This window comes from Molothrus aeneus, chromosome 5 (assembly GCF_037042795.1).
Source record: "Molothrus aeneus isolate 106 chromosome 5, BPBGC_Maene_1.0, whole genome shotgun sequence".
Lineage (NCBI taxonomy): Eukaryota > Metazoa > Chordata > Aves > Passeriformes > Icteridae > Molothrus > Molothrus aeneus.
In genome coordinates, this window is record NC_089650.1 from 54355043 (window position 1) to 54380488 (window position 25446).

The 25446-nt window shown below is 34.9% G+C and overlaps 1 protein-coding gene across 1 annotated transcript in view; it reads right to left on the reverse strand.

The window, feature by feature from the left end:
- Positions 1–2912: 2912 nt before the first annotated feature.
- The window catches only part of TBC1D22A (TBC1 domain family member 22A), a 138814-nt gene continuing 116280 nt past the window's right edge, over positions 2913–25446 (reverse strand). The window contains exon 13 of the mRNA XM_066550777.1: positions 2913–6128. Coding sequence (XP_066406874.1) covers positions 6000–6128 — 129 coding nt within the window. The 3' untranslated portion in view covers positions 2913–5999. The remainder of the gene's footprint in view (positions 6129–25446) is intronic.

A 25446-nucleotide genomic window follows, 5' to 3' on the forward strand; every position in this document is an offset into this window, starting at 1 on the left:
ATTATATATAAAATATTTTTTTTCAGAGCATTTCCATTATGAATACAAGTTTTCAAAACTGAACAGGTGTCCTTGGATAAAGAAAGATGGACTTTTCCTTATTATTCTTTCCTAGATAACAGAGACAATATTATCCCTTATGATTTTAATTATCTGGATTAGCTATTATAACGCAGAAGATGACTGCACATGCAACAACAGGCTGGTCCTTACCATGAAAACATTCACATAAAGTTTCTTTACTGAGAATGTGATGGGTGCTTCACCTGAATGTGAAGAAGTCTGATGCCCTGTATTTGATGACAGTGATGGAGAGAAAAGTACTCCTTTTAAAAATTTATACAGAATTTTTCACTGATGCAATAATAGTAAAATATCTGGGGAAAAATATAAAAATATAACAGTGAAAATTTTCTTTACTGATATACCAACTTTATTCACTTCTGCGTGCAAAAGCTGAATTATTTATGTGCATGAGGCAATTCATTCTATACAGTTGCAGCAAATACTTGTTGATGACTTAGGAAAAGTTTTTACTTGATCACATAAATATAGGACTAAATTTCTTCCTCCAGATATATAGTTTATTGTTAGCTACAGTCTGAAAGTGCTTCTACAAACACAGTTTTAAGCTGGAGCTACAGACTTCTTTTTTGACGACATGAGATGAAAAATTACCAAGTCTCTTTGCTGTTTGAATGGGATTTTATGAGGGAGATAGCCATCTAACTATTGATAAGCCGGGGTATCTCATTGCCTCCTGTGAGCTGTCATGACAGATACATATTTTGTATTTCTGCTGCTGCTAAAAGAGTGAGCAGAATTGATCAAATGGGCTCGTAGCAGGAACTGTTCACTGGAAATCTCAGATCTTTCTGGCGAAGATGGAAATATATGAAAATACATAAGCTGAAGTTCAAAAAAGCTCTGTGTGAGAGATTGCATCCTGAATTTAAGGATGAAGTGGCCTAAATACCCCAAGAGGCACATTTTCTCCTTTCTGGAAATCAGAAATTATTTGGAATAAAACTCCTCTATTCTGTCTGATTAGTTTTGTTGTGTTTGGGGTTTTTTTTCCTTCTACTGCTATAAATTTCAGAATGCTCTTCTTCCCATGAGGAGGATCTCTGAGAAGACACAAGTAAGTGATGGTTGGATAAGAAATTTCTAGTGTAAAGTGGATTGTATCCCCAAATCCAGATCTCACAGAAATGAGATCTTAGTTCTGAAGGATTCTTAACAGGAAAATCAGAGAAGTATGCATACTAAATTGATTTGATAACAAAGACTGAGCACTTCTGTCCATATTGGTTGCAATTTCGGACTTTAATTTTCTCTGATGTGGAAGCTTGATTACAGGAACAAACATGGGAGCCCAGTTCAAACAACCATTTACTGTGCACATTAATTCTCCTTTGGAGAAGCTTCGGAAGTTTGTAGGAAATTGTAGGAAATTCTTGTGGCCAGAAAAAGCCCAATTTTCAGAGCACCTGTCTCTGAGAGACTTTCCCTAGCATCACATGTCTCAGCCTCTCATTTCTGGCACAGGCATTGACTGTCCTGTGGGCTCCACACAGAAGACTTTGAAGCATTAAAAGAGTCTCTGATATAGTGCCACAGCAATTTAATTATTTTCTCCTGTGCTGCCTCAGCGGCACTAAGCTTAAGGAATTAGATGGGATGCAAGATTTTAGCTTTAACTTATAAAAATGCAAATGATCCGGAATTAAATTGCTCAGGAACTTGACTCTCCATCACACAGTGATAAGAAGCACTTGAGCTGCAGTTCTTTCCCATGGCACAGAATTCTGCCTGAGTGATTGCTGGACTGGGAGCCTTTCCACCTCCCCTCCTCTTCCCATCTCCAAAGAATTTAATGGGCTACAATGTACTTATCTTCCACTCCACCCTGTTTTCAAGGAGGAACTGACCTGAAGTACAGATCAGATTTTCAGAAAGTCCTTTCTGTTGTACTTCACATTTATATCCATGGAAAGTCCTCCATCTGCCCAAACAGTTTTCCATTGCTCCTTTTGCACAAGAAAAATCAACAAATACCAGCACATACCTTGTGACCCTTTGGGCCTTTACTCCACCTTCTTGATCTCTTCTGCTTTTGAAAAAGCAATTTGAAAGACCTCCCATTGCTGATTTTATGCAGGATCTTTAGAGGATTATAGCAGATAAAGAAACATAAGTTTTACCGAAGATGAGAAACCAGCATGATTACAATTCATTGTCATTCAAGCACATAACAGAATAACAGACAGACTGCCTCTGCATCCCTGTCTCTTTACCCCTGAATGTGGTGGGGAGTTTGAAAGAGAGAAGCTACTGTCTTTGCCTTCCTTGTACATTTTCTCACCAGATACACAGGATTATTGGAAGTCTCCCAGTAGCTTTCTTGACATAAGGGACTTGAGCTACATATACATATATGATATCTCTCCTTGATAGTAATCTGCTTAAATCATCTTAATTTCCAGATCTTATTGACCCTATCAGCTGTTTATTGTTCCCTGACTATGAGCTGAAGTTTCCCCTTCTCCTTTACTCCCAGAGCCGTACAGAATTCTGTGCTTCCTCTGTGTGCCTTGCCCTGATTTGCTTCACCTTCAATTTAATTCTGCTGTGGTGTCAAATCCATCTTCCAGAAAATGCTCCATACCCTCTATGTACATGATCTCTGCACAGACACACCCTTGGAACTTGCTTGTGTGACCAACTTGCAGAGCCTACAAGATACCTGGGCAGAGTGGCAGAAATGTAACTGAGAACTGAGGTTCTGTTAACGCATCTCCTCTTGTGATAAAGGCTTTTGAGGCTGTAAAACAGAAACACACCAAATCCATGCTTTGGTGTAGGGTGCAATGTGTTCAAAGAAAAAATAAACAGAAGTTTTCCACTCTATGTAGCACTTCATAAATATGTGTTTATTTCCTCATCTTTCACCAGTTTTACAGTTTTAACCAGTGCCTCAGTGGTAATGTTTGTCAGAAGCATACAATGGAACTTCAGATAGTTCTATTCTGTAGTTAAGAAATGAAAAAAATTAACTGGCCTTTCCATATGGAACTGCGCCAAATAATAATGAAACTAATTTTTTATAGCATATTACAGAGTTACCTAGGATTTCAACTTACATTTCTATCTTACTCCATGTACTGTATTTACACAGTTAACTAATTTATTATTTACATTTTTCAAATTCTGTAGTCATAAATCTTTTTATATTGTACATTCTATTACAGAAATTATTTAACACACATTTCAGACACTGCAATTTAAATATTTCACATGAGTTCTAGGAAATGACTGCCTGGTTTCACTAGTGACATGTCAAGATGCCTCCTTCATAAGAAAATACATATTACAAAGGAATTTTATAATATTCAGAATCTTGAATTTTGAAAAAACTAAGTACATGGGATGTAATAATGATAATGCTATTTCCTTTTCTATGCAATATTTTTTTTTGGAATGACATTTTACCTGAGATGTAAAATTGTTAAATGTGTGGGCTTTTGATAAAAATTTGAAATTTTACATAAATGTAGGCCTTCTATTTATTGAGAACTACTCCTATCTGCATAGATATATAAATAACATTTATATATCTATATCATATTTTCCAAAGAAGCCTATATCTACATAAATAAACATTGGTATTTTATTAGGAAACTTCCCACTCTCCTTAAAAAGCAATGTGCTCAAGTACAATATTCAACTTCTGACACAGACACAATAGTAAATGTGACCTCTAATGGTAATACTTCCTTCTAAGGGAAGTAAGAGGTACCTGTTGAATTTGGAAGACATGACAGACAACTTATGTGGACCCAATGAAGGAAATTTTATATATCCAGTCCCAAAAATGTTATGCAGGAGCATCTGACACAGCAGACAACTTTGGGTCACCTTTCCATGTTACATGTAACTACCTAAATAACGTCTTAAAAGAAAAAAGTTAATTATAGAAAACCCTTACACCAGTTAATGCTGTGTTGTCTTCTCTCGTTACAATAATATGCATTTCTATTAACAAATGATTGCAGATACCAAGTTTAAAGCAAATGGTCATAGATTTCATGTTTCTTTTATTCTGTTATTGGTAGACACTGTTAGGCACAATATGACATCCCTTGTAAACATAAATTTTGATACATTAGACCATGAACTGAAGTTACAGAAAGCAGTACACAGACATGTAAGAAGCACAGATCCACTACACATTCCAGGCACAAATGCAGCCATCTGGGAGGCCTGACCCTGTATCCATCACAACTGAAACACCCAGCTGACACCAGTGGAAAACAAATGCATCCTAGTTGCCAAACTAGGTTTCTGAAATAATTCTCTTTTTATCTTCTACCAAAGATTTCATATACTTTTAAAATATAGATGGTCTCATAATCACATGGTGGTAAAAATGTATTTTACTTCATTTACCCTGAAACACCTAATTATTATGAAGTCTGTGTGAAGAACTAAGGTCCCTAAAGCAAGTAATGTAACTAATACATTTAGAAAGCTCTCTTCAAAATATGTATCTACATATTTTTAAGAAGTTGAAAATAATCTTTCAATAACAAGTCATAAGAGAAAATCTCTTGAAGTTTTTTTATTTCCCAAACTTAAAAGTGCACTACACTTTCTGTGCAACGCTGTGCCACTCAAGAACCAAACTGAGGAATAGTAAGTCTGAACTTTTAAGTGTATTGCTTATTGCAACTCCCACCCTTCATAACCTGTATGTGTATGGTAGGCACAAATTAATATGAGTTATTTACAACCAATAGAGCAAAATTAGAATTCTTATCAGAAAATATTTCTTGAAAAAAACCATTGCACTTGAATTATGTAGGTTTCAAGAAATTATTCAGTATCCCATGGTTATATGAAGAAACATTAATTTTAGTCTATAAACTCATAGAGCATTTTTGTTCTGCTAATGACCCATGAGCAATCTGAGTATACAGTTACTGTTATTGTTGTTGGGAGCTAGCTCTCTTCCTCTGAATAATCAGGAAAAGGGTATTAAATTATTTAACAAAAAAGCTTTGGAAAGATATATTAATTTTCCTTTTCTAATCGCTAGAAATGGAGAATAAGGCAACAACTGAGATAAAAATATATCTTGCTTAGTAAACCAAGCTTCTTAATAGATTTCTTAAAAGTGAAATTTCATGCTGAAAAATTGCAAGGCCTTAAAAGAGAAACTTTAATTACTTTGACAAGACCATGCCTTCTGTTTAATTCACTATTTTAAAGCACTCCAGAATATATTGAGGGGGACTTATTTCAGTGTAATAGATGAGTCTCCAGCTTTAAGTAACTCCTTTTTATGGCTAAAAAGCTTCTATAGCATCCTTCAGGACTGAATAATGTTTAGAAAAATGCCACCAATTTCCATTACAACCTTCTATATTCTTATATTATAGAAGTAATCTAACCTAATTCCATGGGAAAACAACAGATGGTGTGCTAATATCAGTGTCTTTTGAGTTATAACCAGACCTCAAAACACAGGCCTTGCTGTCTCATGTGGTCTGTATGATCAAGGAAAAGTTCTTTTTTGCCACTCAAAGTAGATTTCACCAACCAAAACTGGCTGATAAATTCATGGCAGGTGACACTGAAGTAATGACAAAATCATTCCATAAGTAGTTTTAAGTCTAAAGTACCATTGAAAAATTGCTCAACATAAATAAGAGAGATTCCTATTCTATTTAGACAAGGGGAAAAAAGAAGAAAATTATAAGACTTCTGAACTCATTTTTCATGCTGAGCAAAAAAATTCACTTTTAAGTTTGTTCGGTGCTCGATATCATGCTTTGTCCACTTCTTTGGTATTCTGTTCTCATTCTGCAAATTCCAACAGAATTTTAATGGTCATCTTACTTCAAATGAAAGAGCAATGAGCTGAAAGCATAACCAGAACAACAGATGCCATAATACTGCAGAACACGTTGCTTCTAATGATTTCTGCCTCTTTATATTCACTTCTTGTAATGATTGGGGGCGTCCGCAAATGCAAACTTCAGTCTGTAGGCCTCTGCTAGGAGCACACTGATGTCTTCATTTCCCCAGTGTACTGTGGGCAAATTCTGTAAAAATATCAGTAACTCCTAATTGAAAAGGAAAAAAAAAAAGAAGAAGTAAATATATTTTTCCAACTAGCAGTGTAATAACTATGTATTACTTATACAATGATCATTTATAAGCAACCACTCATGTACCACCTCTGTATCCAAACAAACCTGAGGTCCAATTAGGTTTAGTGATTTTTACATAGATACTTGCTATTCAACCTTTCAGTTCAGAAACCTGCTATTAATTGTAGCTGAAATATGGTCATTTGATAGATAATTTTTTTTGAGAAAAATAATCTGTGTTGCTGCCCATCCAACTTATTTTTATGCTCCAGGGCATGAAGTTATACATTTGGATAAATTTTCAAAATTATGGATGATTGCTAAGCCTGGGATTCTCTCACACCAATGCAAAGATAAGCTACTTCTCTACTTATACATGGAGAATTATGAAATAAATTATTATTTTGGTCAGTTGCAGTCAACTCCCACCTCAAGTCTTAGCCCAGCTTTCCCACTCCCTGCTGGTTTCTGATCCCAAAACATCATCCTGTGGGTCAGCTTTTTCTCTCTCTCATTTCAGGTTTAGGTGAAATTCACTTCCAAGAAGCCTAAGCCCAGAAACAGAGGTAACAAGAAGCTCACTGGCACACAGTGCCTTCATGTTCAGTTCTGATGAACATGCATCAAAATCCACCATGACCCTCAGCAGCACAAAGCCTCAAATCCTCATCTGTAGGCTGAGACCTGCCAGCTCTGAGAGCACTCTTTGGAAGATCAGCTACCACAAATTGTCTCCTCACTTCATGCAAATGACAATTTTTATAAGGCTCCTAATTTGACTAAACTCTGGAACTTAGTTTGCTCTTTAAAGAAAAAAACCTGGTGACCCATAAGATCAGAAACCCTCAAATGTGATGCAAAAGCCACCCTAGGCCAAATTTGAAGTTCATGTTTGAAAATTTTCATAGAGCAGATCACCTGTCTGTTTTAATTGTTTTGATAAACTGAGGCAAAACAGCAAAAGAGAAGTTTTGGATGAGTCACAGCAAAATAAACATGGACTTTTATGATGGGAGGTATAAGGCAATCTTAGGAATAGGTGAAGTTGTTAAGCCTGCTTGTATCTTCTAGGTGCTCTATCTTTGCAGAAAAAATGCAGACAATTTGTGCACATTTGTATACATGCATATGTATTTGTGAGGATGTGTATAAGTATATTTTTATGTGAGTACATCTGTTCAGGTTTATTCTGAAGATCAGAAATAAGTGAACAGGAATGCAATTAAACCCACAGCCATTATCTTGTTATAAATCAGAATCCTGCAGTAGCATGTATAAGTACCCAGGGAAATTATTCTTCTTCATAAGAATCATATTTTCCATGCTTCCCCTGCTCCCTTCTCTGCACCTTCTTTCATAGAAGATGGCTGTAGAAGCCCTTAGCAAGGATTCACTGATTTTAAGAAAAGCCAGGAGCAGAAATTAACATTAAATTATTTCTTTGTGTTTGTGAGAAAATTATTTTGACTTCATCTATTTCACAGTCTTACTATACTGGTTCTTGTAACATGAAAAGAGAAAGGATAGAAGTTGAGCAGTACTGTATATTTAATTATGAATAATAAGTAGTAATACAACAGAGTTAGCATGAATGTCTCTATTACACTTGAGAGAACACATTTTAATTAAAGTATTTTACAATTGTCAAAATCCCACTCTTCAAAAAAAATTTCTATGTACTTATTTGACAGTTGTGTTGATAACTGTAATTAATTAATTAGCAGTGGAGTGTAGGAAGGTTGTGTGGAGGGGTCATAAATGCCTTCCTCCATGAAAGTTCTTTTCTCCTTTTACAAAACTTTCAAGCAGCCCTAAGACATGGCAATTAATTCAGTGAGCTTTGTAAAATTACCTCTTTTACTCTTTGCAGTCTCAAGACTTTTCTGGGTCAGACTACTGGTGCAAATGATTCATATTGCTGGAGCAGAGTTTTGGTTTTCTTTTGGGCTTTGGAACATCCAAAGACTATAGCTTCAACATCCATGCTATATGAAATTTAACATATAACTCAAATCTGAAATAGGACTGTTAGTGATGAACTAGTTTAATACTTTTACCATTAATTTCAAATTTGATAATAGTTTTCATCTGAATTAAATACATAATAAATGGCAGAGTAATGCATTTACTGTCTCCAAGTCCACTTCTGCTTGAGTGGGCATTTTGCCACTGTTACCAGGGCAGAAGACCAGAGTCTAAGACTGATTATATGTGTTATAAATCCATGTGAAGTAACTGGCCAAAGACATACTACTTGTATGATCATCTAAAGATAAGGCTTATCTTCCTGTGATCTATTATAGAGCTTCAAAACTTGCTCAGATAGAAATAAAGCTTACATCTTTTTAAAAATAAAGTAGAAGTTGGCAAAAATCTCACTAAAGAAAATGTTATTTTCTTTAAATAAGAAAATTTTATTTCTCTTTGACTGCTAAAGAAAATCATGCTGCCTTTATTGCTGCATATGGAGCATTCTTTGGAAATAAGGAAACTACTATAAAGAAACTATCAAAAACTCCCAAAGTCTTTGGATTTGAAGAATTGTACAAACACACTACTTAAAAGACCACAATGACAAGTTTGTCTAAAACTGCTCAATTCAGCATTTTACAGTTAAAAAAACCAAAAAAAGAGCAAGAATTACTACAAGTGACTCAAGCTTACTAATTTATTTTTAATTATCATTATTTTTTTGCCAACAGATAAACAGCTAAGCAGCATGTACAAATAAGGCATGCATACTAACTTCTTAGATTCATTTTCTCATCCACAACAGTATTGAAATATAAGGCACTCTTTGAAATATGATGACTCATAATGTGAATTAACATTTACCATTAAAAACTTGTAGATGATAAATTGCCTGGTCTATTTCAGATGAAAACTGAGTCTAAAAATCAATCTCTGTAAAATATTCCTGGAAGAGTTTTGTTTTCTGCTTAATTTAAATGATATTGTGATGACACCTGGCTGAAGAATCAGGGCAGCCAGTAGATCATCATCATCAGAGCTGGCGTTTCTAAAATCCCAGGCCAATGTTTGTTTATATTTTGGCTTTACTAACAAAAAATATGCTCAAAATTATGTCCTTTGAATTTGGCAAATAGAGTGCCCTGTTTTCCTGGACTCAAACTGAGAGGAGCAGCTATATTAATCCCTTGAACTGGGGCCCATCTGCAAGGCCCAGCCTGCCAGCACAGCTTCAGCTCTGTCTATTTGTGGTGTCTGCCCTCTCATGCCACGCCAGGGAAAGGCATCTCCCTCCCTCCCTCCTCCCTCCCTCCTTGCCAGCCAAGCAGAGAAGGATCAAGGTACCACTTGCGTTTGCTCCTGCCCCTCATCAAGCACAAAAAGGGAAGAGATTTTAGTCACAGTGTTACTCCCATAGTTAGGGGGTACAGCTGATAATACCCAGGACAGTGTGAGAAAACTGGCACTTGTTAGCAGGGAGAGAAAAGAAGGCTAAGGCAGCATCTAAGAGCAATTCCACACAGAGGGGGTTGGAAAGAAAAGAGGTGCCAAGAGGCAATAGTAACAAGCTGAAGCTAACTAGTCATAGGAAGCTGACTTGTCACACAAAAACAATCCTTTGCAACGAGGCTGCTTGAGCAGCCTGCCAGGGAAACTGTAAATCTGTCCACTGGGATTTTCACAGCTCGCCTGGCACACCCTGAACAGGCTGCTCAAGCTCCAATGCTAGCCTGGCTTGCAGCAGCAACTTGCACTATGGACCTAACTTCCACAGTGAAATTTTCCAGTGTTTTATTTTATAAAGGACATGGGCTCAAATAGAAAAGAAATCCCAAAATGAAAAAAAAAAAACAAAAAAAAAAAACCAAAAAAAACCAGCTAAACATTTAGCCCTTTGGATCATTTCAAAAAATAAAGGTATGTTTCCTGACAAGTAGAAGTCTGTATTTTGTAATTAAAAGATATAGGGGGCTGGTGCAACAGAGTTGCTGGGTCAGACTATGAATAAATTAAAAACCCATAAATCAAATTGACTTTTAAGTATGGCAAAAGATCTAAATGTAAACTATATACCAGCCTTTGTAAGGGATTTCTGGTTTACAGTGACACATTTAACCCACAATTCTGAAATAATTCTTCAGTACATTTGAAATTCAACATTTTTGTTACCAAACAAAAACCTTATCTTTTATAGAATTTCACTCATCATATTTCCACAACTTTAACTACATTTGGATTTACACGATACTTTACACATGTGTGATTGTAAAATATGCTACAACACTTTATATATAGCATGCCCAACTATGCTACTATTTATAAAGTATTTTTAAACACCTTAGAAGTTGCTATTTAAAGTGCAGTTTTAAAGTAAATGTACTTTCAAAATCTAATTTTTCTCAGATAATTAACATGTATTCTAGAACTACAGCCTTCACCTTGTAGTCAAGACAAGACTGTGGTAAACATGCTGGAAGTGCTGTGGTATAAAAGCCCCTCTAGATCTACGAAGAGTAAAAGTGTGAGGTCTATGTTTGACACACCACAACAGTAAGAGCAATACTGTTAATGTTAAGCAGTGGCTGCTGTTGTCAGACACAAAATTATTCCTGAGGGGAAAAAATGTTATCCCAGAAGATCCAATACACACATCTAAAATAAAATACCAGACTACCTGATAGACAGCTCAAAGAGGTAATTTCCAAAGCTTTTATTCCTCAGTTTCCTCTAAAATCAAAAAGGTCAAGGTCTGCTCCTTGTAGACTAAATCAAAACTGAATATTAATAAAACTTCAGAAAATATAATAATTATTACAAAGTTATCACCCTCTTTCTCCTCATTGAGATTTTAACCCAGTGAAACCTCAGCATATTAAAACAATTTTTAAAAACCCCAAACCCAGAGCAAAGAAAGCAAATTTTATCGTGTTTTGGAATCTGGTTCATTACCAAATCTCCTTACAGTATGACTTCTGCTATAATCCTGTTAGAAATACAATTTTTAGCATACAATTGACCAATAATACTGTTTTTTTGGCAATGGCTGTCTGCAGTTGTTATGCTATTTACTATCACCCCTACTCTGACTCCATATGTGGATCTTGAAGGAAGGAACATAAAAACCAGTTCCAGGAAACATGTTGATAGTTTATAAAACATAAAAATGTTATTCTAATGAGTAGAACACTAAGGTATCTTCTGTGCTAATCAAAGCAGTATATTTAATTTGAAAATACAGAGTTTTTGTCTGTGTGAATTATTGACAAAGTTCAATTGCAAGGTTGTTTTGTTTGTTTGGTTTTTTTTAAGAGAAGAAACTTAACAGGACATAAAAACCAGTAATAGTGTTTTCATTTTAGATAATATAAAATGGCAGTAACTGAAGTTAAAATCAAACTTGAACATACTGAGGACATTAACAGAGTTAGCTTTTAGTGTCAAAACTGAGAACCCATCTATTAATTTAAGAAATAAAGGCACACCTAAAATGCAGTACTTTTCTATGAGAGTTGTTAATCCTTCCTGCTGTTAACTGCAATGTAATTACAGTCTGAGCCCTCCTGGTCCACCACACCTCTATTTTATACTGATAGGCAGAACCTACAATCTTGCTATACTTTATGATCATAAACTTTACAATATTATACTTTAGGACTGTATATAAGTAACATAAAGGTAAATTAAATTTATATATAATCTTCAATGATTTGAAAGAAAATGCTAACAACTATCATTTTAATAACAGCTGTGTGTTTTACACATTATGAACACATATAAAACACTGCAAAATTTGTGCTGGGAATTTCATGAAATGGCCCCTTCATTTGTACATTCCAATGTTGTACTTGAAATCCCGGAATATAGCACCTACTTTTAAAGAACTAATCAAGTAAAATTCTACTAAAAATTAATTTAGAGAAATTATTTAGACAACCTGAGGAGGAAACCAATTATTGCCAGGGTAAAAAAAAAGGCTCATTTATCTTTTTAGATAATAGAAAAGAGAAATAAACAGTATGCATGCATTAAAATAAATGCAAATTTTTTTATAGTTTTATAGGAAATTGCATAATGTTGGACTAGAGATGGAGCTGGATGATTCATACATTTGTTTGCAACCAGATGTAACCACTATACAGAGGAAAAAATCCTTAATATAGGGATTATTTAATTCCTGTTTCCTTGACAACATTCTTTTTCACTTGATTGCATTTGGGATTGCCAAGTGTGAAAGGAAAGGATGGCTAGTGCCAAGCGGGCATCCCCTGTGTGGGATCCCCTCAGTCCCCTTCCCTGCACTGTAGAGCAGACAGACAGACAGACAGACAGAGTTGCAGTGCCTCACACCCTGTAAGAGCTGCAGTAGGCAGGCTGGCACGGTGCTGTGCCATGTTAACCTCTAATCCTCTTCCCAGATATTTAGGATGAGGGATACCTGCTGCTTTGGGACTCAGCCAGGCTCAGTACAAATCCTCCCCTGCCAGCCTGCTATCAAAGCAGTGACTGCAGTGCCTAGTGACATGAAAGCACAGGTCCAGCACACTCTGCAGAGCCTGGATGACCTTGTTCAGCTGCCTCAGTGCCACCTTTCCCTTCTCTCTGCCCCTTGCTGTTGATAGTGCACCAAATGAATACAGTCTAGCTCTGAGAGAAGCTCTCTTTTCTTTCTTGAGTACTGTTTCTTGCAATATGCTCAGCAATATTCCCTATGCTGCTGCCACTTCTTCCATCTCCAGATGTCCTAACCTGCTACACAGAGTTGCAAATAATGAGCTCTATTTCTGGAGTGCTGTGCCTCTTATTAATTACCTGTGTCTGGGAGTCAGAGAAAACATTTCTTTCCTGTTGGGCCCAGCTGGAATTGAGAATACTAAGATTTCAAAATCTAATATTAAAGAGATAGTAGGAATAGGTCACCTACTGCAGCTTAAGAAATATTTGCTGCAGGTATGGGTTAAGAGGCATAAGTGGACCTGGATGCTTCAGTGGTACAGCTGAGTGCCTGAGCATGGAAAGCACACAGCAGCAATGGCTGAGGTAGCACAGAACAGTCCCTTCTGGATCCTGGATGCAAAAATGCCTTCCTGGTTCCTGTAACTTCAAAGACTGTGGATGAACCAAAACTTTGATAAGCACAAGGTGCAATACTGGTTTATCTATGCTAAGTGGTAGGAGCATTGAAGTCTGCACTCGACACAGTCTGGAAGATTTAAGAGACATATTCTTGGCCAGTCACTGGCCAGTCACCCGTCTCTTCTTTTCAGTGTCACTCAAAAACTTTCACCTGGAATATGAAAGTTTAGAGGAAAGAAACAAGAGTTAAAAAAGCCCAGCTCAAATATTTGCTGAAATACTATAACATTGATCTTCCTAAATTCAATGCTAAATTTGATCTTTTCTTGTCCATTCCTTTATTGTGCATTACTTACATTATGCTCCAAGAATTCCTTGAAATGAATATTAATTCTTTCAATCAGTCTTATACATCTTAATTTTGACCTTTTTTTACACACCATGTCAATCAACAGACTATAGCACATAGACCTCAAAACAGTAGGAATAATTTTTTTTCTCTACAAAAACAAACTATATTGTTCAGAATTCCAACTAGACTTGTTGCATCTTGAAATGAATATTAAAAAAATCTAAATATTTTAAAGGTTAATTTCTTTTGCTATCAGCTTACATTCAGGACCTCAAGGACAGTGGCTCTCAACAAGGATATATTTTTTTAATTCTTTGATTCAAATACAGTATAAATATATATACATAAATATATATATTCTTTGATTCAAATACACATTCTAATTCTTCATTTCAACTGATCAATCTGCCATTAATCTTATTAAAACATAAAGAATTATGCCATTCTTATAATTAATTTCATATTCCTAATAAGAATTTCACAGAAACACACCTTAACATCCTGAAAATGAAAGCTTATGGAAAGTTGATGGTTTTATAATTTCCCTTTCATGTTTTCCTTTTCATGACTACTGAAAAAGATTCCAGGACTCAGCACACTAAACTAGCAATTAAAGTCCTGTTTCATCTGGTATGGATCTCTTACACAAGTCATTAGCAACCTTAATCACTAATCATAAAATATGTGGTTCTAAAGGACTCTGTCAGAGAAGCTGTGCTTAGCTTCAGCTCACTTAGCTGAAGAGATTTACATCTTCATTTCCAAGAGTACTGGTTTAAAAGTACATTAAAGAATCACATCTCAGCTGGTATTATAGGTACTCTTATAAAATAAAAACCAAACCCACAAGTAATCTCCATCCCTAAGACAAGAATCAAATTTGAATGCTAGATCTTTTTCTCAACTGAACTTACTATCCACACATTATCATCTCAAGTTTGTAAGACAAGGTTAAGGAGTTAGAATCAAAGCAGACATTGGCACAGAACCTAAAGGATTTAAGGTCCCTTCCATCCCCAAACCTTCTATGATACTATGATACTCGAACACTGATTTAAATTCAAACTTAAACTGGACAGTCAAACAAAAACAGTCCTAGATTCTTTCTCCCATTTAAACTAGAGAAAACAGAACTTCTATTTTACATATCTCATATGGAAACTGAGTATCTCAGGAAGCTTCACACTTGTATTCAGGAAATAGAACTAAAAGTTCCAACTGCTAGAGCTCAGAACAGAACAGTCCTGAACCACTCTGATTATAATTTTTGCCATGTTGTTTTATGAAATATTGTTATATTGATGGTATTTGGAAATATGTGTACTTCTTATGTACCAAAATACAAATCATAACAAATAAATAATAAAAAGCCCAAGTATGTCATTTACCACTAGTTCCATCCAAAACACAACGAATAAAGGAGAACAGATGCAAACATCCAGAAATATAAAAAGTCATGAAGATCAGTGGTCATTCAATAAAAAAAAATCCAAAGAAAATCCCTCCAAACACAGAATGTACTGTACCAATTAAGGCTGCAGCAATTATGGCAGAATTTAATTTCTGAAATTACTTACCAATAAATTACTACATTCTATCTATTTTTTTCTGTAGTCAAGCAAGATCAAAATATTTCTATAGCAGATACCAAGAGAAAATTTACAATTCTACCTTTCCATGAAATCCATATGCTAACCACTTTTCTTGGTTTGGTTTTCCTGATCATAATTTGGCAATGCATGTTAAGTGGGACGATTCTACAGCTACAAATTCACACATATTTCATTTCCTTATCTACAATGACTTAGATTTTAACACTAGTATGTATAGCTAAAAGCTCAGCCAAACCTAAAGGAAAGAAAATCATAAAATACCAACTGAATATAAAGAAGCACAGGAGAAAAGTGTACAAAAATTGTATGTATTTCTAACCAAAAGTAATGATTATGTTTTGACGAAATGCTGTAAATGGTTCTGAGTAAAATCTCATCTAGTTTTAGAGAAAACATATATTAAGGATGACTGAGGCAAAATTACCTGTTTTCTATAACTTAAGTAGTATTGCCTGAGATATGTAACTTTTACACCCAATAAATATGTCACAGTGCAGAGCCTACTTAAATTAGTGTAATTTTAGAAGTAAAACAAGTAGTCCTAAACACAGCTTAAATGGAATATTGTCAGTATCCTAGGGGATATAGGGCTGAAAGGCCAGTTCCATTTCATTGCACAGTCACCACCAAATGAAGCCACATTTTCGTGTATTGTTCTGAATAACAGTCATTCCCCACTTGCCATGACAAAGCCCATTTGCACCTCCAAGAGACTAAAGGACAGCAGTACAGAGAACCAATGACTTGGCAGTGAAAGAGACCTCCATGAAGATATCACTGTTAAAGGAAACAACCTGCCCCATCTGATAACTGAAAATTTCCCACTTAACTTGAGAAGCCTCACAAAAATCAATAAGAAGTAATCTGAAAATCCCTTCATCTCTGAGGAAAATGCCACTGTTCAAATTAAGAAATCAATTAAGCTTCCTTGGTGAGCATAGCACGCAGGCACAAGAACACAACACAGGGGATCACTCAAGCTGCACAGGTTTTCCCAATGTACAAAAAACAACAACCCCTCAAATTTCTATACATTCCTTGATGCCTTAAGAAAAAAAAAATGAATGATTCAGTCAGAGAGAAATTTGAAAAATACATCCATAGACAATAGACTGAAGCATCACTTCAAATTCACACAATGTAATCCAATTGTACACTATAACCTAAAGAATTAAAATATACTAAACCAAATAATGAGAAAAAATGAGAAACACAATTAATAACTGAGACTGTGCTCAAGACACCTTCAGTGTTTTGGGAGACAAGAAAAATCCCAAACCAGGATGAATCTTCCTGTACCACACAATAACATAAATTTATCAAGCTTTGTTAGAAAATATATGCTGCTCTTTATGTGCTGATATTTCACATACAAGATGCTTCACTTTATCTAATAGTTTATAAATCAAAGTGAAATAATTTATATACTTTTGATCTTTCACCAAAATTACATTATGACTTAAATCTTTACCCCCATTATAAAGCAATCCAAAGGCATTCTAGAAGATGATCATATTCTCTATCAAGGTTTGCTTCACAAGGTTAAACAAGCAACATTCTTCTAATACACTCTGTTAATGTCAGTTCTTCATTTCCCAGTCTACTGTTGTTAAACATAACTCTAAAGAAATTACATGAAACCCAAATAAATAATTCTCATGCAAGTGCCAGGGAAATGAATTTTTTAAAAACAATGAATATATTACTGGAACCACGGAAAAATAATAACTCTAAATGGAGTATTTGGAAGCCCTAAGGTACATACAAATATCCTAAGGCCCTGGACTTCTAAGACAATTAAAATACTATCACACTTTCTTTATGTAATATTTAATTGCCTTTCTTACACATCACTATACTGATAAAAATAGATATCTACAACTCAACTTCAGCCAGCCAGAATTTGAGATTAAATTTCTATATAAGATTACAAATGCCATGAAAAATCAGCTTTTGTAAACCAAAAGCTGAATGAAGGCCTCCAATGCAAAACCAGAACATTTCTTTATTTATCTACAAAAGAACAGCCTCCAGACAAACATGAGACAACTGAATGTCCTTTCAGTACAGTGGGTGACAATGGGCTGGGTTAATCTTTTCAGACTGCTCATTTTTAAGATTTCCAAGATGAAAGTCATAAAAACTCTGAGGCTATGACTACTTCTTGGTAATCCTGGTCCACACACATAAGGAAATAAACAAGTTTACACTCAAACTTTAAAAGAACCTGCACACTGAAAGCAGTGGCCTCAGTCATGGTATCAATACCCAAAGAGCAATTTGGCCAAGGAACTCTGAAAACCATAAATTGGACAGCAGCTCTAGAATGGTCATCAAAGATCACATAGGTCAAAGTCCTTAAATTCCCATTATGTAAGGAGAAACATTACTAAAGCCAGAGCCATTTCTCTCAAAATGGAGAGAAAAACACTGTTTTCATAATAATTATTTCAGCATGTGACAACTAGTATTACATAAACTGAATATGACTAATATTTTTCTGTATTTCTCCCAGGTGTTGGGTTCTTACACACACTTGGTTTTATAAAAATTCCAATTACATTAAGAAGAAGGTTGTGGCCTTCAGAGATTCAAAGAAAAGCCTCCAAAAAAATCTATCTGAAATGGTTATCCAAAGAATCAAAACCACACATAAACCAAGTAGGTTTTAAGGCCAACATTATACCTAAATTCATTTTCTTTGGATAACTGGATTTGTGACAACATTATTTCTTTTACAAAACCATACCTTGTGAATAAAAGTCATTTTGTCTAAATAAATAAACATGACCAAAAAGTGTTTCAGAGTCTGGCAAAAAAACATTCTAACAGCTCTAATGGATAAACATTCCAGTGACGCATTGTGTAGTATAACGTGTTTGATGGGCTGGTCACCGACAGTAACGCATCTCTCATCCGTTTCTGCTTCTTTAGCAGGCAGATGAGAGGAGCAATTCCTGTATTTATCACAATAATCTCCTAGAAAGGACACTATAGCACAGCTTGGAAGATGCGACCTTTTCTCACAGAAGAGAATAAAGGCGTCAACTACATGAAATACAACTTTCAGAGGTACATTGCTGCTGGCAATTTCGGGTTGCTTTAATAGGCTTTCCTGCAAGCCGGCACTGCCACAGCAGTTCCATGCCGTGCTCTGTCATCTTTTCTCAGGGGTGGCAATATTTAAGAAAGGATGTAGTAGAGAACAACAGCTATTAAGGATTTCAGATGCCCCTTTTTAACCTGCTGACCTATGGGGATCAGCGCCTGAAACTAAGTAAGATGTGTGAGAACTGTGAGGAAAAAAAAATTAACACAAAGCTTTAGTGAACCAGCTCCCGAGGACTGGATGGAGCCATTGCTATCCATTCAGCTAACAGCAAGCAAATGCTACTGTGAAGAAAACAAATTAAGAAGGGATAAATGAGAGCTCTTCGTATATTTGAAAAGGGATGTCTAATGCAAAAAACACTACAGAGAGCAAAGAAGTTGTGCAAAGATTTTACTCTTTAAGGCAGCTGAAAGATCTAACCACGAGGCTATGGCAGTAATAATAAATCTGCCATAATGACATTCCTGGAAAAAATCTAATTCTGATTTGTTTACGAGGATGAAAAAACAATAGGTATTTCAATTCTTGTTATTTTTACTGTCTTGCAGTTGCAAAGAGACAATTTTGTTGTAAGACAGCAAAATCTACATGCACTAGCATTTAGGAAACCATAGGAGAGAACAGAAAATTGAAAGAAAGAAAATTAATCCCCCTCCATCTTCTTGTCTCAAAGAAAAGCATTTGTGACTTCATCCTATTACTAAGCTCATACTCCAAAAGCTTCTGGTTTCTCTTTGTTCTCTTATCAGTAGTTTTGATTGAGTTTGGTTGTCAAGTGTACAGGCTCCTGTGATTTTAGTCTTCTCCAGGGTTACACACTGATAAGGCCAATAATTGACATTGTTATGCAGCAGGTTCTGCTGAACAAATAAACATGGAAAGAAAACAGTTTTCTTTGTAGAGAGATGTCTCCAGTGACAGCTGTGAATTACTAACTAAATGGAAGTCCTGCCAGTGCATTTAGTTTAGCAGGTCACTTAAATTGCTCAGGATGAACAGGAGTTCTTCCTTTGTTCAAGAAAAACCCTTTTTATAGTGAAATGGAGAAAATGCAGGCATCTCTTTGTGGTATTTACTGAAAATAAATTTTAAAAAATTGGTTGGTGAGAGAAATATAGGACACAGGAATCAGAAATTGCTTTTTCTAGAAACTTACAGGACAGTAAAATCAGATTTTCATTCTGTGGAAGATTTGATTTAAAACTTGGACAGTAACAGCAGCACTCTGAAGCAGAAGCCATAAAGGCAGGCTTACTGGAAATCCCTTCAGATTATACACACCTAGCATCACATCTTCCTTTCCTACAGTACGAATCAGACCAAACACAACTCTTGCCAACATGTGCAGATGAAGGGGACTCCAGTTCTGTATCCCAGCCTCCAAACCACACTGCTCAATCCCTAAGGAGTTTAGTCCCAGCATCCTTAGAGGCATAGAGGTCTGAACAGAAAATATACATATATTTCTTTTACTTCGTGTAGCCTTCCAGGACAAGGAAGGACACAACTTAGAGGTAGAACAAAATCAACTTACTTGTAGAGTTCAATAATGTTATTGGATATGGCGACAAAGAACAAAAACAATAAGAAAAAAAGTGATTACTCAACAAAAATTGAATCTTTTTTAATCCAAAATAGTGCTTTTCCTCTGCAACTAGGCTTTATAGAGAATCACGGTTTTAGACATATTCACCATTGCAACGTGGTTCTAACACTGTGTGCTCTCAGTTGGTAAAGATAACTAAAAATTACTAGAGTCCAAAATGTTTATAAGGTATTTGTAGACAAAAACATTATACATGTTTTAGAAATGGTGACTGACAATTCAAAATTATACTCTAAGGCCAGTTCATTATCTAACTGTTTCAACAACAGCGAGAGCTTCAGATGCTTTTTGTACCTACACATGTTAGCAGCCATGTATGTCAGTGGGAGTATTACTTGACAGGTACACAACATAAATTTGGGGCTGGTTCCTAGAGTCATACATGAGATCATTACTTATCCTGGTCTGACCTCCTGTGTGGATAATAGGAACTAAACCTAAACATATGGTTCGTGTTTTTTTTAAATTTCAGGAAAAACATCGATTTGAAATCTTTAAGAGCTGCAGAAATTCATTATTAGTTAATGTCTTGGGTTTTTTTCTATATCAAATTTCTCATATATGAATCAATTCACCTATTGGTTTTCTTTTTGAAAAATTAAGATGTCAAATACTTCAGTCACGCACTCTGAGCCCTCTCTATGTCTTTGACTTAAGATATCAGAACTGGATGCCATATTGACAAAGAAAGAAAACCACCAAAAGGCAAAACAAGCTCTTGGGTTCATTAATTCAAGGATCCAATCACTCCCATGCACCACAGCATCATTCTGGCAGCTCATTAGGAGAGATGTAGGCATCACCCACCCTTTTGAAGCCACATGTCACAGGGTACAGTCTCACATTCCAGAGGTATGACCTATTCTAGTTTACTTTATTTGCACATTTTTTTTCATTTGACTATATCAAAATACAGCTCACCCAAAGAGTTCAACAGAACAAGCGATTCAAGATTTGTTTATGTAACTGCTCTGTGCTCCTCACTTTGTCAGAATAGTGAACCTGTGTCATCTGCAGATTTCTATTATCAGCTATTTTGTTAGTGGAAATACTGAATAGCCTCATACTGACTCCCACTAAAGAAGCCTCCTCTTGCAGATGATTAACAAAAAAAAGTACTTAGGACATTGTATTATATTTTTGTTGATACTGTTAAATGCTATTTAAGTGTACAGAATAAAGCAGACCACAGAATAAAGTAGACCAAATTATTATGTTGCACTTTTGCATCATCAATGTAGATTCACTTTTCAGAATTAAAGATAGAAATGAAGCTATTAAGAATGACATAGGGGAAAAAATGTTTAATTTGTTCTTCTTAACTGATAATAAGAAAACTGGCTAAGTAAATACTAATAAATAATAATTAATAGAGAGATAATAAGTAAAGATTATAGAATTAAATATTGGTAATCAAAACTATATCTTTATTATCTTCATGACCATATTATTTTCTTCCCACTGTGCCTTCTGAGATATATAAACAAAAATTGCCACACATAAAGGAAGCACTTACATGTTACAAGATTTCCATTAAAATACATAAAGAAAAATGAACATCTAGCTCTTTTTGCAGACAATATTAATAACCTCATTACTATTGTTAGCTGGACACACTATGGTCACTAGAAAACCAGTCTCATTACAACATTATCCTGTGATATGTTGGAGTTTCACTATTTACAGTCTTCCTGAAAATTAGGAAAAGCTTTGGATAGCCTACTGGTAAAGTGAACAGGCCCATCAACTGGAAGAGCTCTGATACCTGTGTAGATATATTAACAAAAACTGATTGAGTATTCAAAATCTACATGGAGGCAAAAATAAATATCCAAAATTATCCAAATAGCTAAAAATATCCAAAATAATTGTAATTTCTTTTGGAAAAGTAAACGTAAATAAAGGTAATAAAATGGCAAATTATTTCATTGCAGTTCCACATTCATGACCTATAGTGTATTGCTTATTGGTGAGTGATCATGTTGCCACAAGGGAAATGATAACACGCTCAGCAAGACTGAAATAGGACTGAAGTATGAAATAGCCTCCTTGCAGCCCCAGCAAAGCACAAAGTGAGACTACTTATGGTGACTGGAACCATTCCAAGCCTAAAGCTACCCCATTTATTTTCTAACACTGTGTTGAGATAGCAAAATTGCAGTACGGATTTGGAAAGCCCCAACAGTCCACTGCTGACTCATGCAGTTAAATCATGCTGTTACTACATTATACTTATGCTGTTATCACACTACTTCATGATGGGAGACTTCATTATGGTCAGAGCCAGAGCAGATGATGAACTACACGTCAAGAGGAAACATCAGTTCCTTGCCTGCATTAAAATACATAGTCTGAGTATCAGGTGAAATTAATTCCAGTGATTAAGAACCATTCCCAGTTATAGATATAGTCACACAGAACCCTATTTCAATGATTATACAAACAGCCAAATGAAAGATTCAGCTGTTTAATTACATGAGAACAGCTTATTTACATTGAGGCTTTAACAAGAGTTTTTATTTTGCTTTGATCCAAGGAATCCTTCTTTAGCTTTGTGTGTTCTTTATATCTTCAGGAATACTGTGGTTTGGATTTTTCTAGGGTTTCTAATACTGCATCTTCACCAATTCTATTTGCCAACTATAACAAATTACTTGAACAAAATTCCTGGGAACCCAAAGAGCAAGAAAACCCCCTGGCTTACTGACAAGATTTTATCTGAAAAGTCAGATTTGGAAAGCACTATAGAAATACTACCTATTGATCACCTGCAACTTCCAATCAAACATTCACCTTTTAATTTCTAATTTCTTTGATCAAATCTTCTTTGATCAAATAAGTTCAATCATTCCACTGGAGTATAATTTTGGGTACTGAGTTTCTTTTGCTGAATACCTGAACTTTGATTGCTCTGAAATAAAGTGGAATTTTTTTTCAATTTTATGATATTCATTTAGTTACTTAAAATATTTTTAGATATTTTCATCTTTCTGTAAGTAAAATCTAGATTTATTCTGTTTCTAATTCTCTCCCCACTAAGATTGAAAAAATGGGCATTATATAAAATAAATGTTAATCCACCTTCCAATTTTATGTTTCCAGCATTAATCATTTTGTTTTGGTCAACTTTCTTAATTCTGTTGATCTTCACCACAGCAATTTTCGCTGAATTAGCTTCAGTATAATTTGTTGACACACTTGACAGTCTGGCATTGCTTTTCTACAGCAAATATCCACTATTATGTAGATATTTTTATCCTAAGGCTCAAATTGTTAAGACAGGAAACTTTACTGAAGTTAAAATATGATAATTCTTCAATTAAGACGAACCCAATGTTTTGTCTGAGAAAGAGTAATTATGATGAAACCCTTCAAGATAAAGCATGACTGTAATGTAGCAAAAATGAAATCTGGACTGACAAGAACATCCAATGGAATTTAGAAGAAACAAAAATCCCCTCCAGTGCCCAGAAGTGTAGTATTCTATCAGGTGAAAATTCAAATATCATGGAAAGTTACACATTATGTGCTGTTCCAATGCACAAATCATAGCTGGAATGTATATAAATGAACCCATGAAAAAGCATAGTTGGTTTTTTACCAGATAGCATAGACAGCTTCTTCTGGTTTGGATGGTTTTGGCTGGGCTTGTGGGGGCTTCTTTCCTCATTTGCTTATTTTTTTAACATAAAGAGATATCCAACACCTTTAAGATTTTGCCAGACTAAAAATTTCTGGCGGTAATTTTATTTTCTAGTGGTAAAAGGCCTTCTCTGGTTTTGGTACCTAAGACTGGCTAAGAACAGCATGTCCAGAACTAAACAGCACTTTTTAAAAACACCAGAATATGGATGCAAAAGCCGCAGCTCAGCTTTTCCATATGATTTTCTGTCAGGATTTTATGCAGTATTAAGAATGATACGTGTAAATCTTAACTATAAAACAGAAAGACTAAAACCATTGCATCTTGGTAAAATGCTCTGCAAATTATATTTTAATTAGTCTGCATATTTGCAAAACATTTTTTGTCTTGAAGCCTATTTACTGAACTTATATTCTATTGATTCTCAATGTGCCCAAGTGAATATGCTTTGAAAAGAGGTATAATTGTATTTATGTAGCAGCAGCGTGCCTCTGGATTCCTGAGAGCCTACTCAAAATATTCAAAATGCTATGCCTTTTTTTTTTTTGCTCTGTGATCAATTTAACTCTTCAACAGCAGCATTTACTAAAAATGGTGAATTCAATTTGTCAAATAGCTCAACTGAAGCCAAAATAAAATTATTATTCTGGTTCACTTAAAGCCATCTGAAGACCTAGAGGGTTATCAAGAAACTACTTTATGGATAAGAGAACAAAAATCAATCTGTATTCTTGCATCCTTCCCAAAGGGTTATTAGCCCAGCAATATTCATCACCCATTCATTCTGTGTGAATACGTGTAACCATATTCTTTTTTCTTGAATAAGCAAAATAGAATCCTGTTTCAATTAGGGCATGCACAATGTGATTTTTAGATGTAACCACAACTACTTAACCTAAAAGTTATTAGAAAATTGTGCTGAACCCATAAAGATTTAGAAAAAGTTATTTATATAAACTTATTGAAAAAAGGCCAGATCTGTTAGAAACTGTCAAGAGTCCTCTGTCCCTAAACAGGTATTTTCCCTCTTCATATATATAGTCTTTTAAAGAGTTGGAGGAGAAAAAAGTTTCCTTCCAACTTCCTTTTAACCTACAGATTTATGAATTCTAGGATAACATTACATTTTCATAAATTTGAATTCATTGTGCTCTTTGCACATTAGAAGAATTAATGATAAGTGTCCTTCTGAACAGTATAGATTTGCTACAGCTTTTCGACCTCTATCTTCTGCAGTCAAATATAACAAAACTATGGTTCCCCTGTATCACAGAAAAAAAAAAATGGCACTAAGGTTTTGGACAGTTTGTTTGTTTTTTTCTTAAAAAAACCTATCTTCACCCTTTGCAATACTCTGATAATGTGAAGAAACATAAAAACCATATGGGTGCCATCAGTTGTAAGACTACATTACAGGTCTGTTTAAAAAAAAAAAAACAACAACCAAAAATAAAATATTATATATTTATATATATATATACAATCCACATTATACATGGCATTGTAAAATCATTTTCTGATCTTGCAATGTCCAAGTACTGTTCAAGTACAATACAGTATACACTGTACTGTATATACTATACAGTATATTCAGTATACTACAGTAAATTCCACAGTAGAAAATCCAAACCCCAGTATTCCTGAAGATACAAAGAACACACAAAGCTAAAGAAGGACACTTGGGATCAAAGAAAAATAAAAACTCATGTTAAAGTCTCAATGTAAATAAGCTGTTCTCATGTAATTAAACAGCTAAATCTTTCGTTTGGAAAAACATGGCTTTATAATTCTATAATCATTGAAATATGGTTCTGTGTGACTGTATCTGAAACTTGAAATGGTTCTTAATCACTGGAATTTATTTCATCTGATATTTATTTTCTTCATGTATTTTAATGCAAGCAAGGAAGTGTGAAACTCC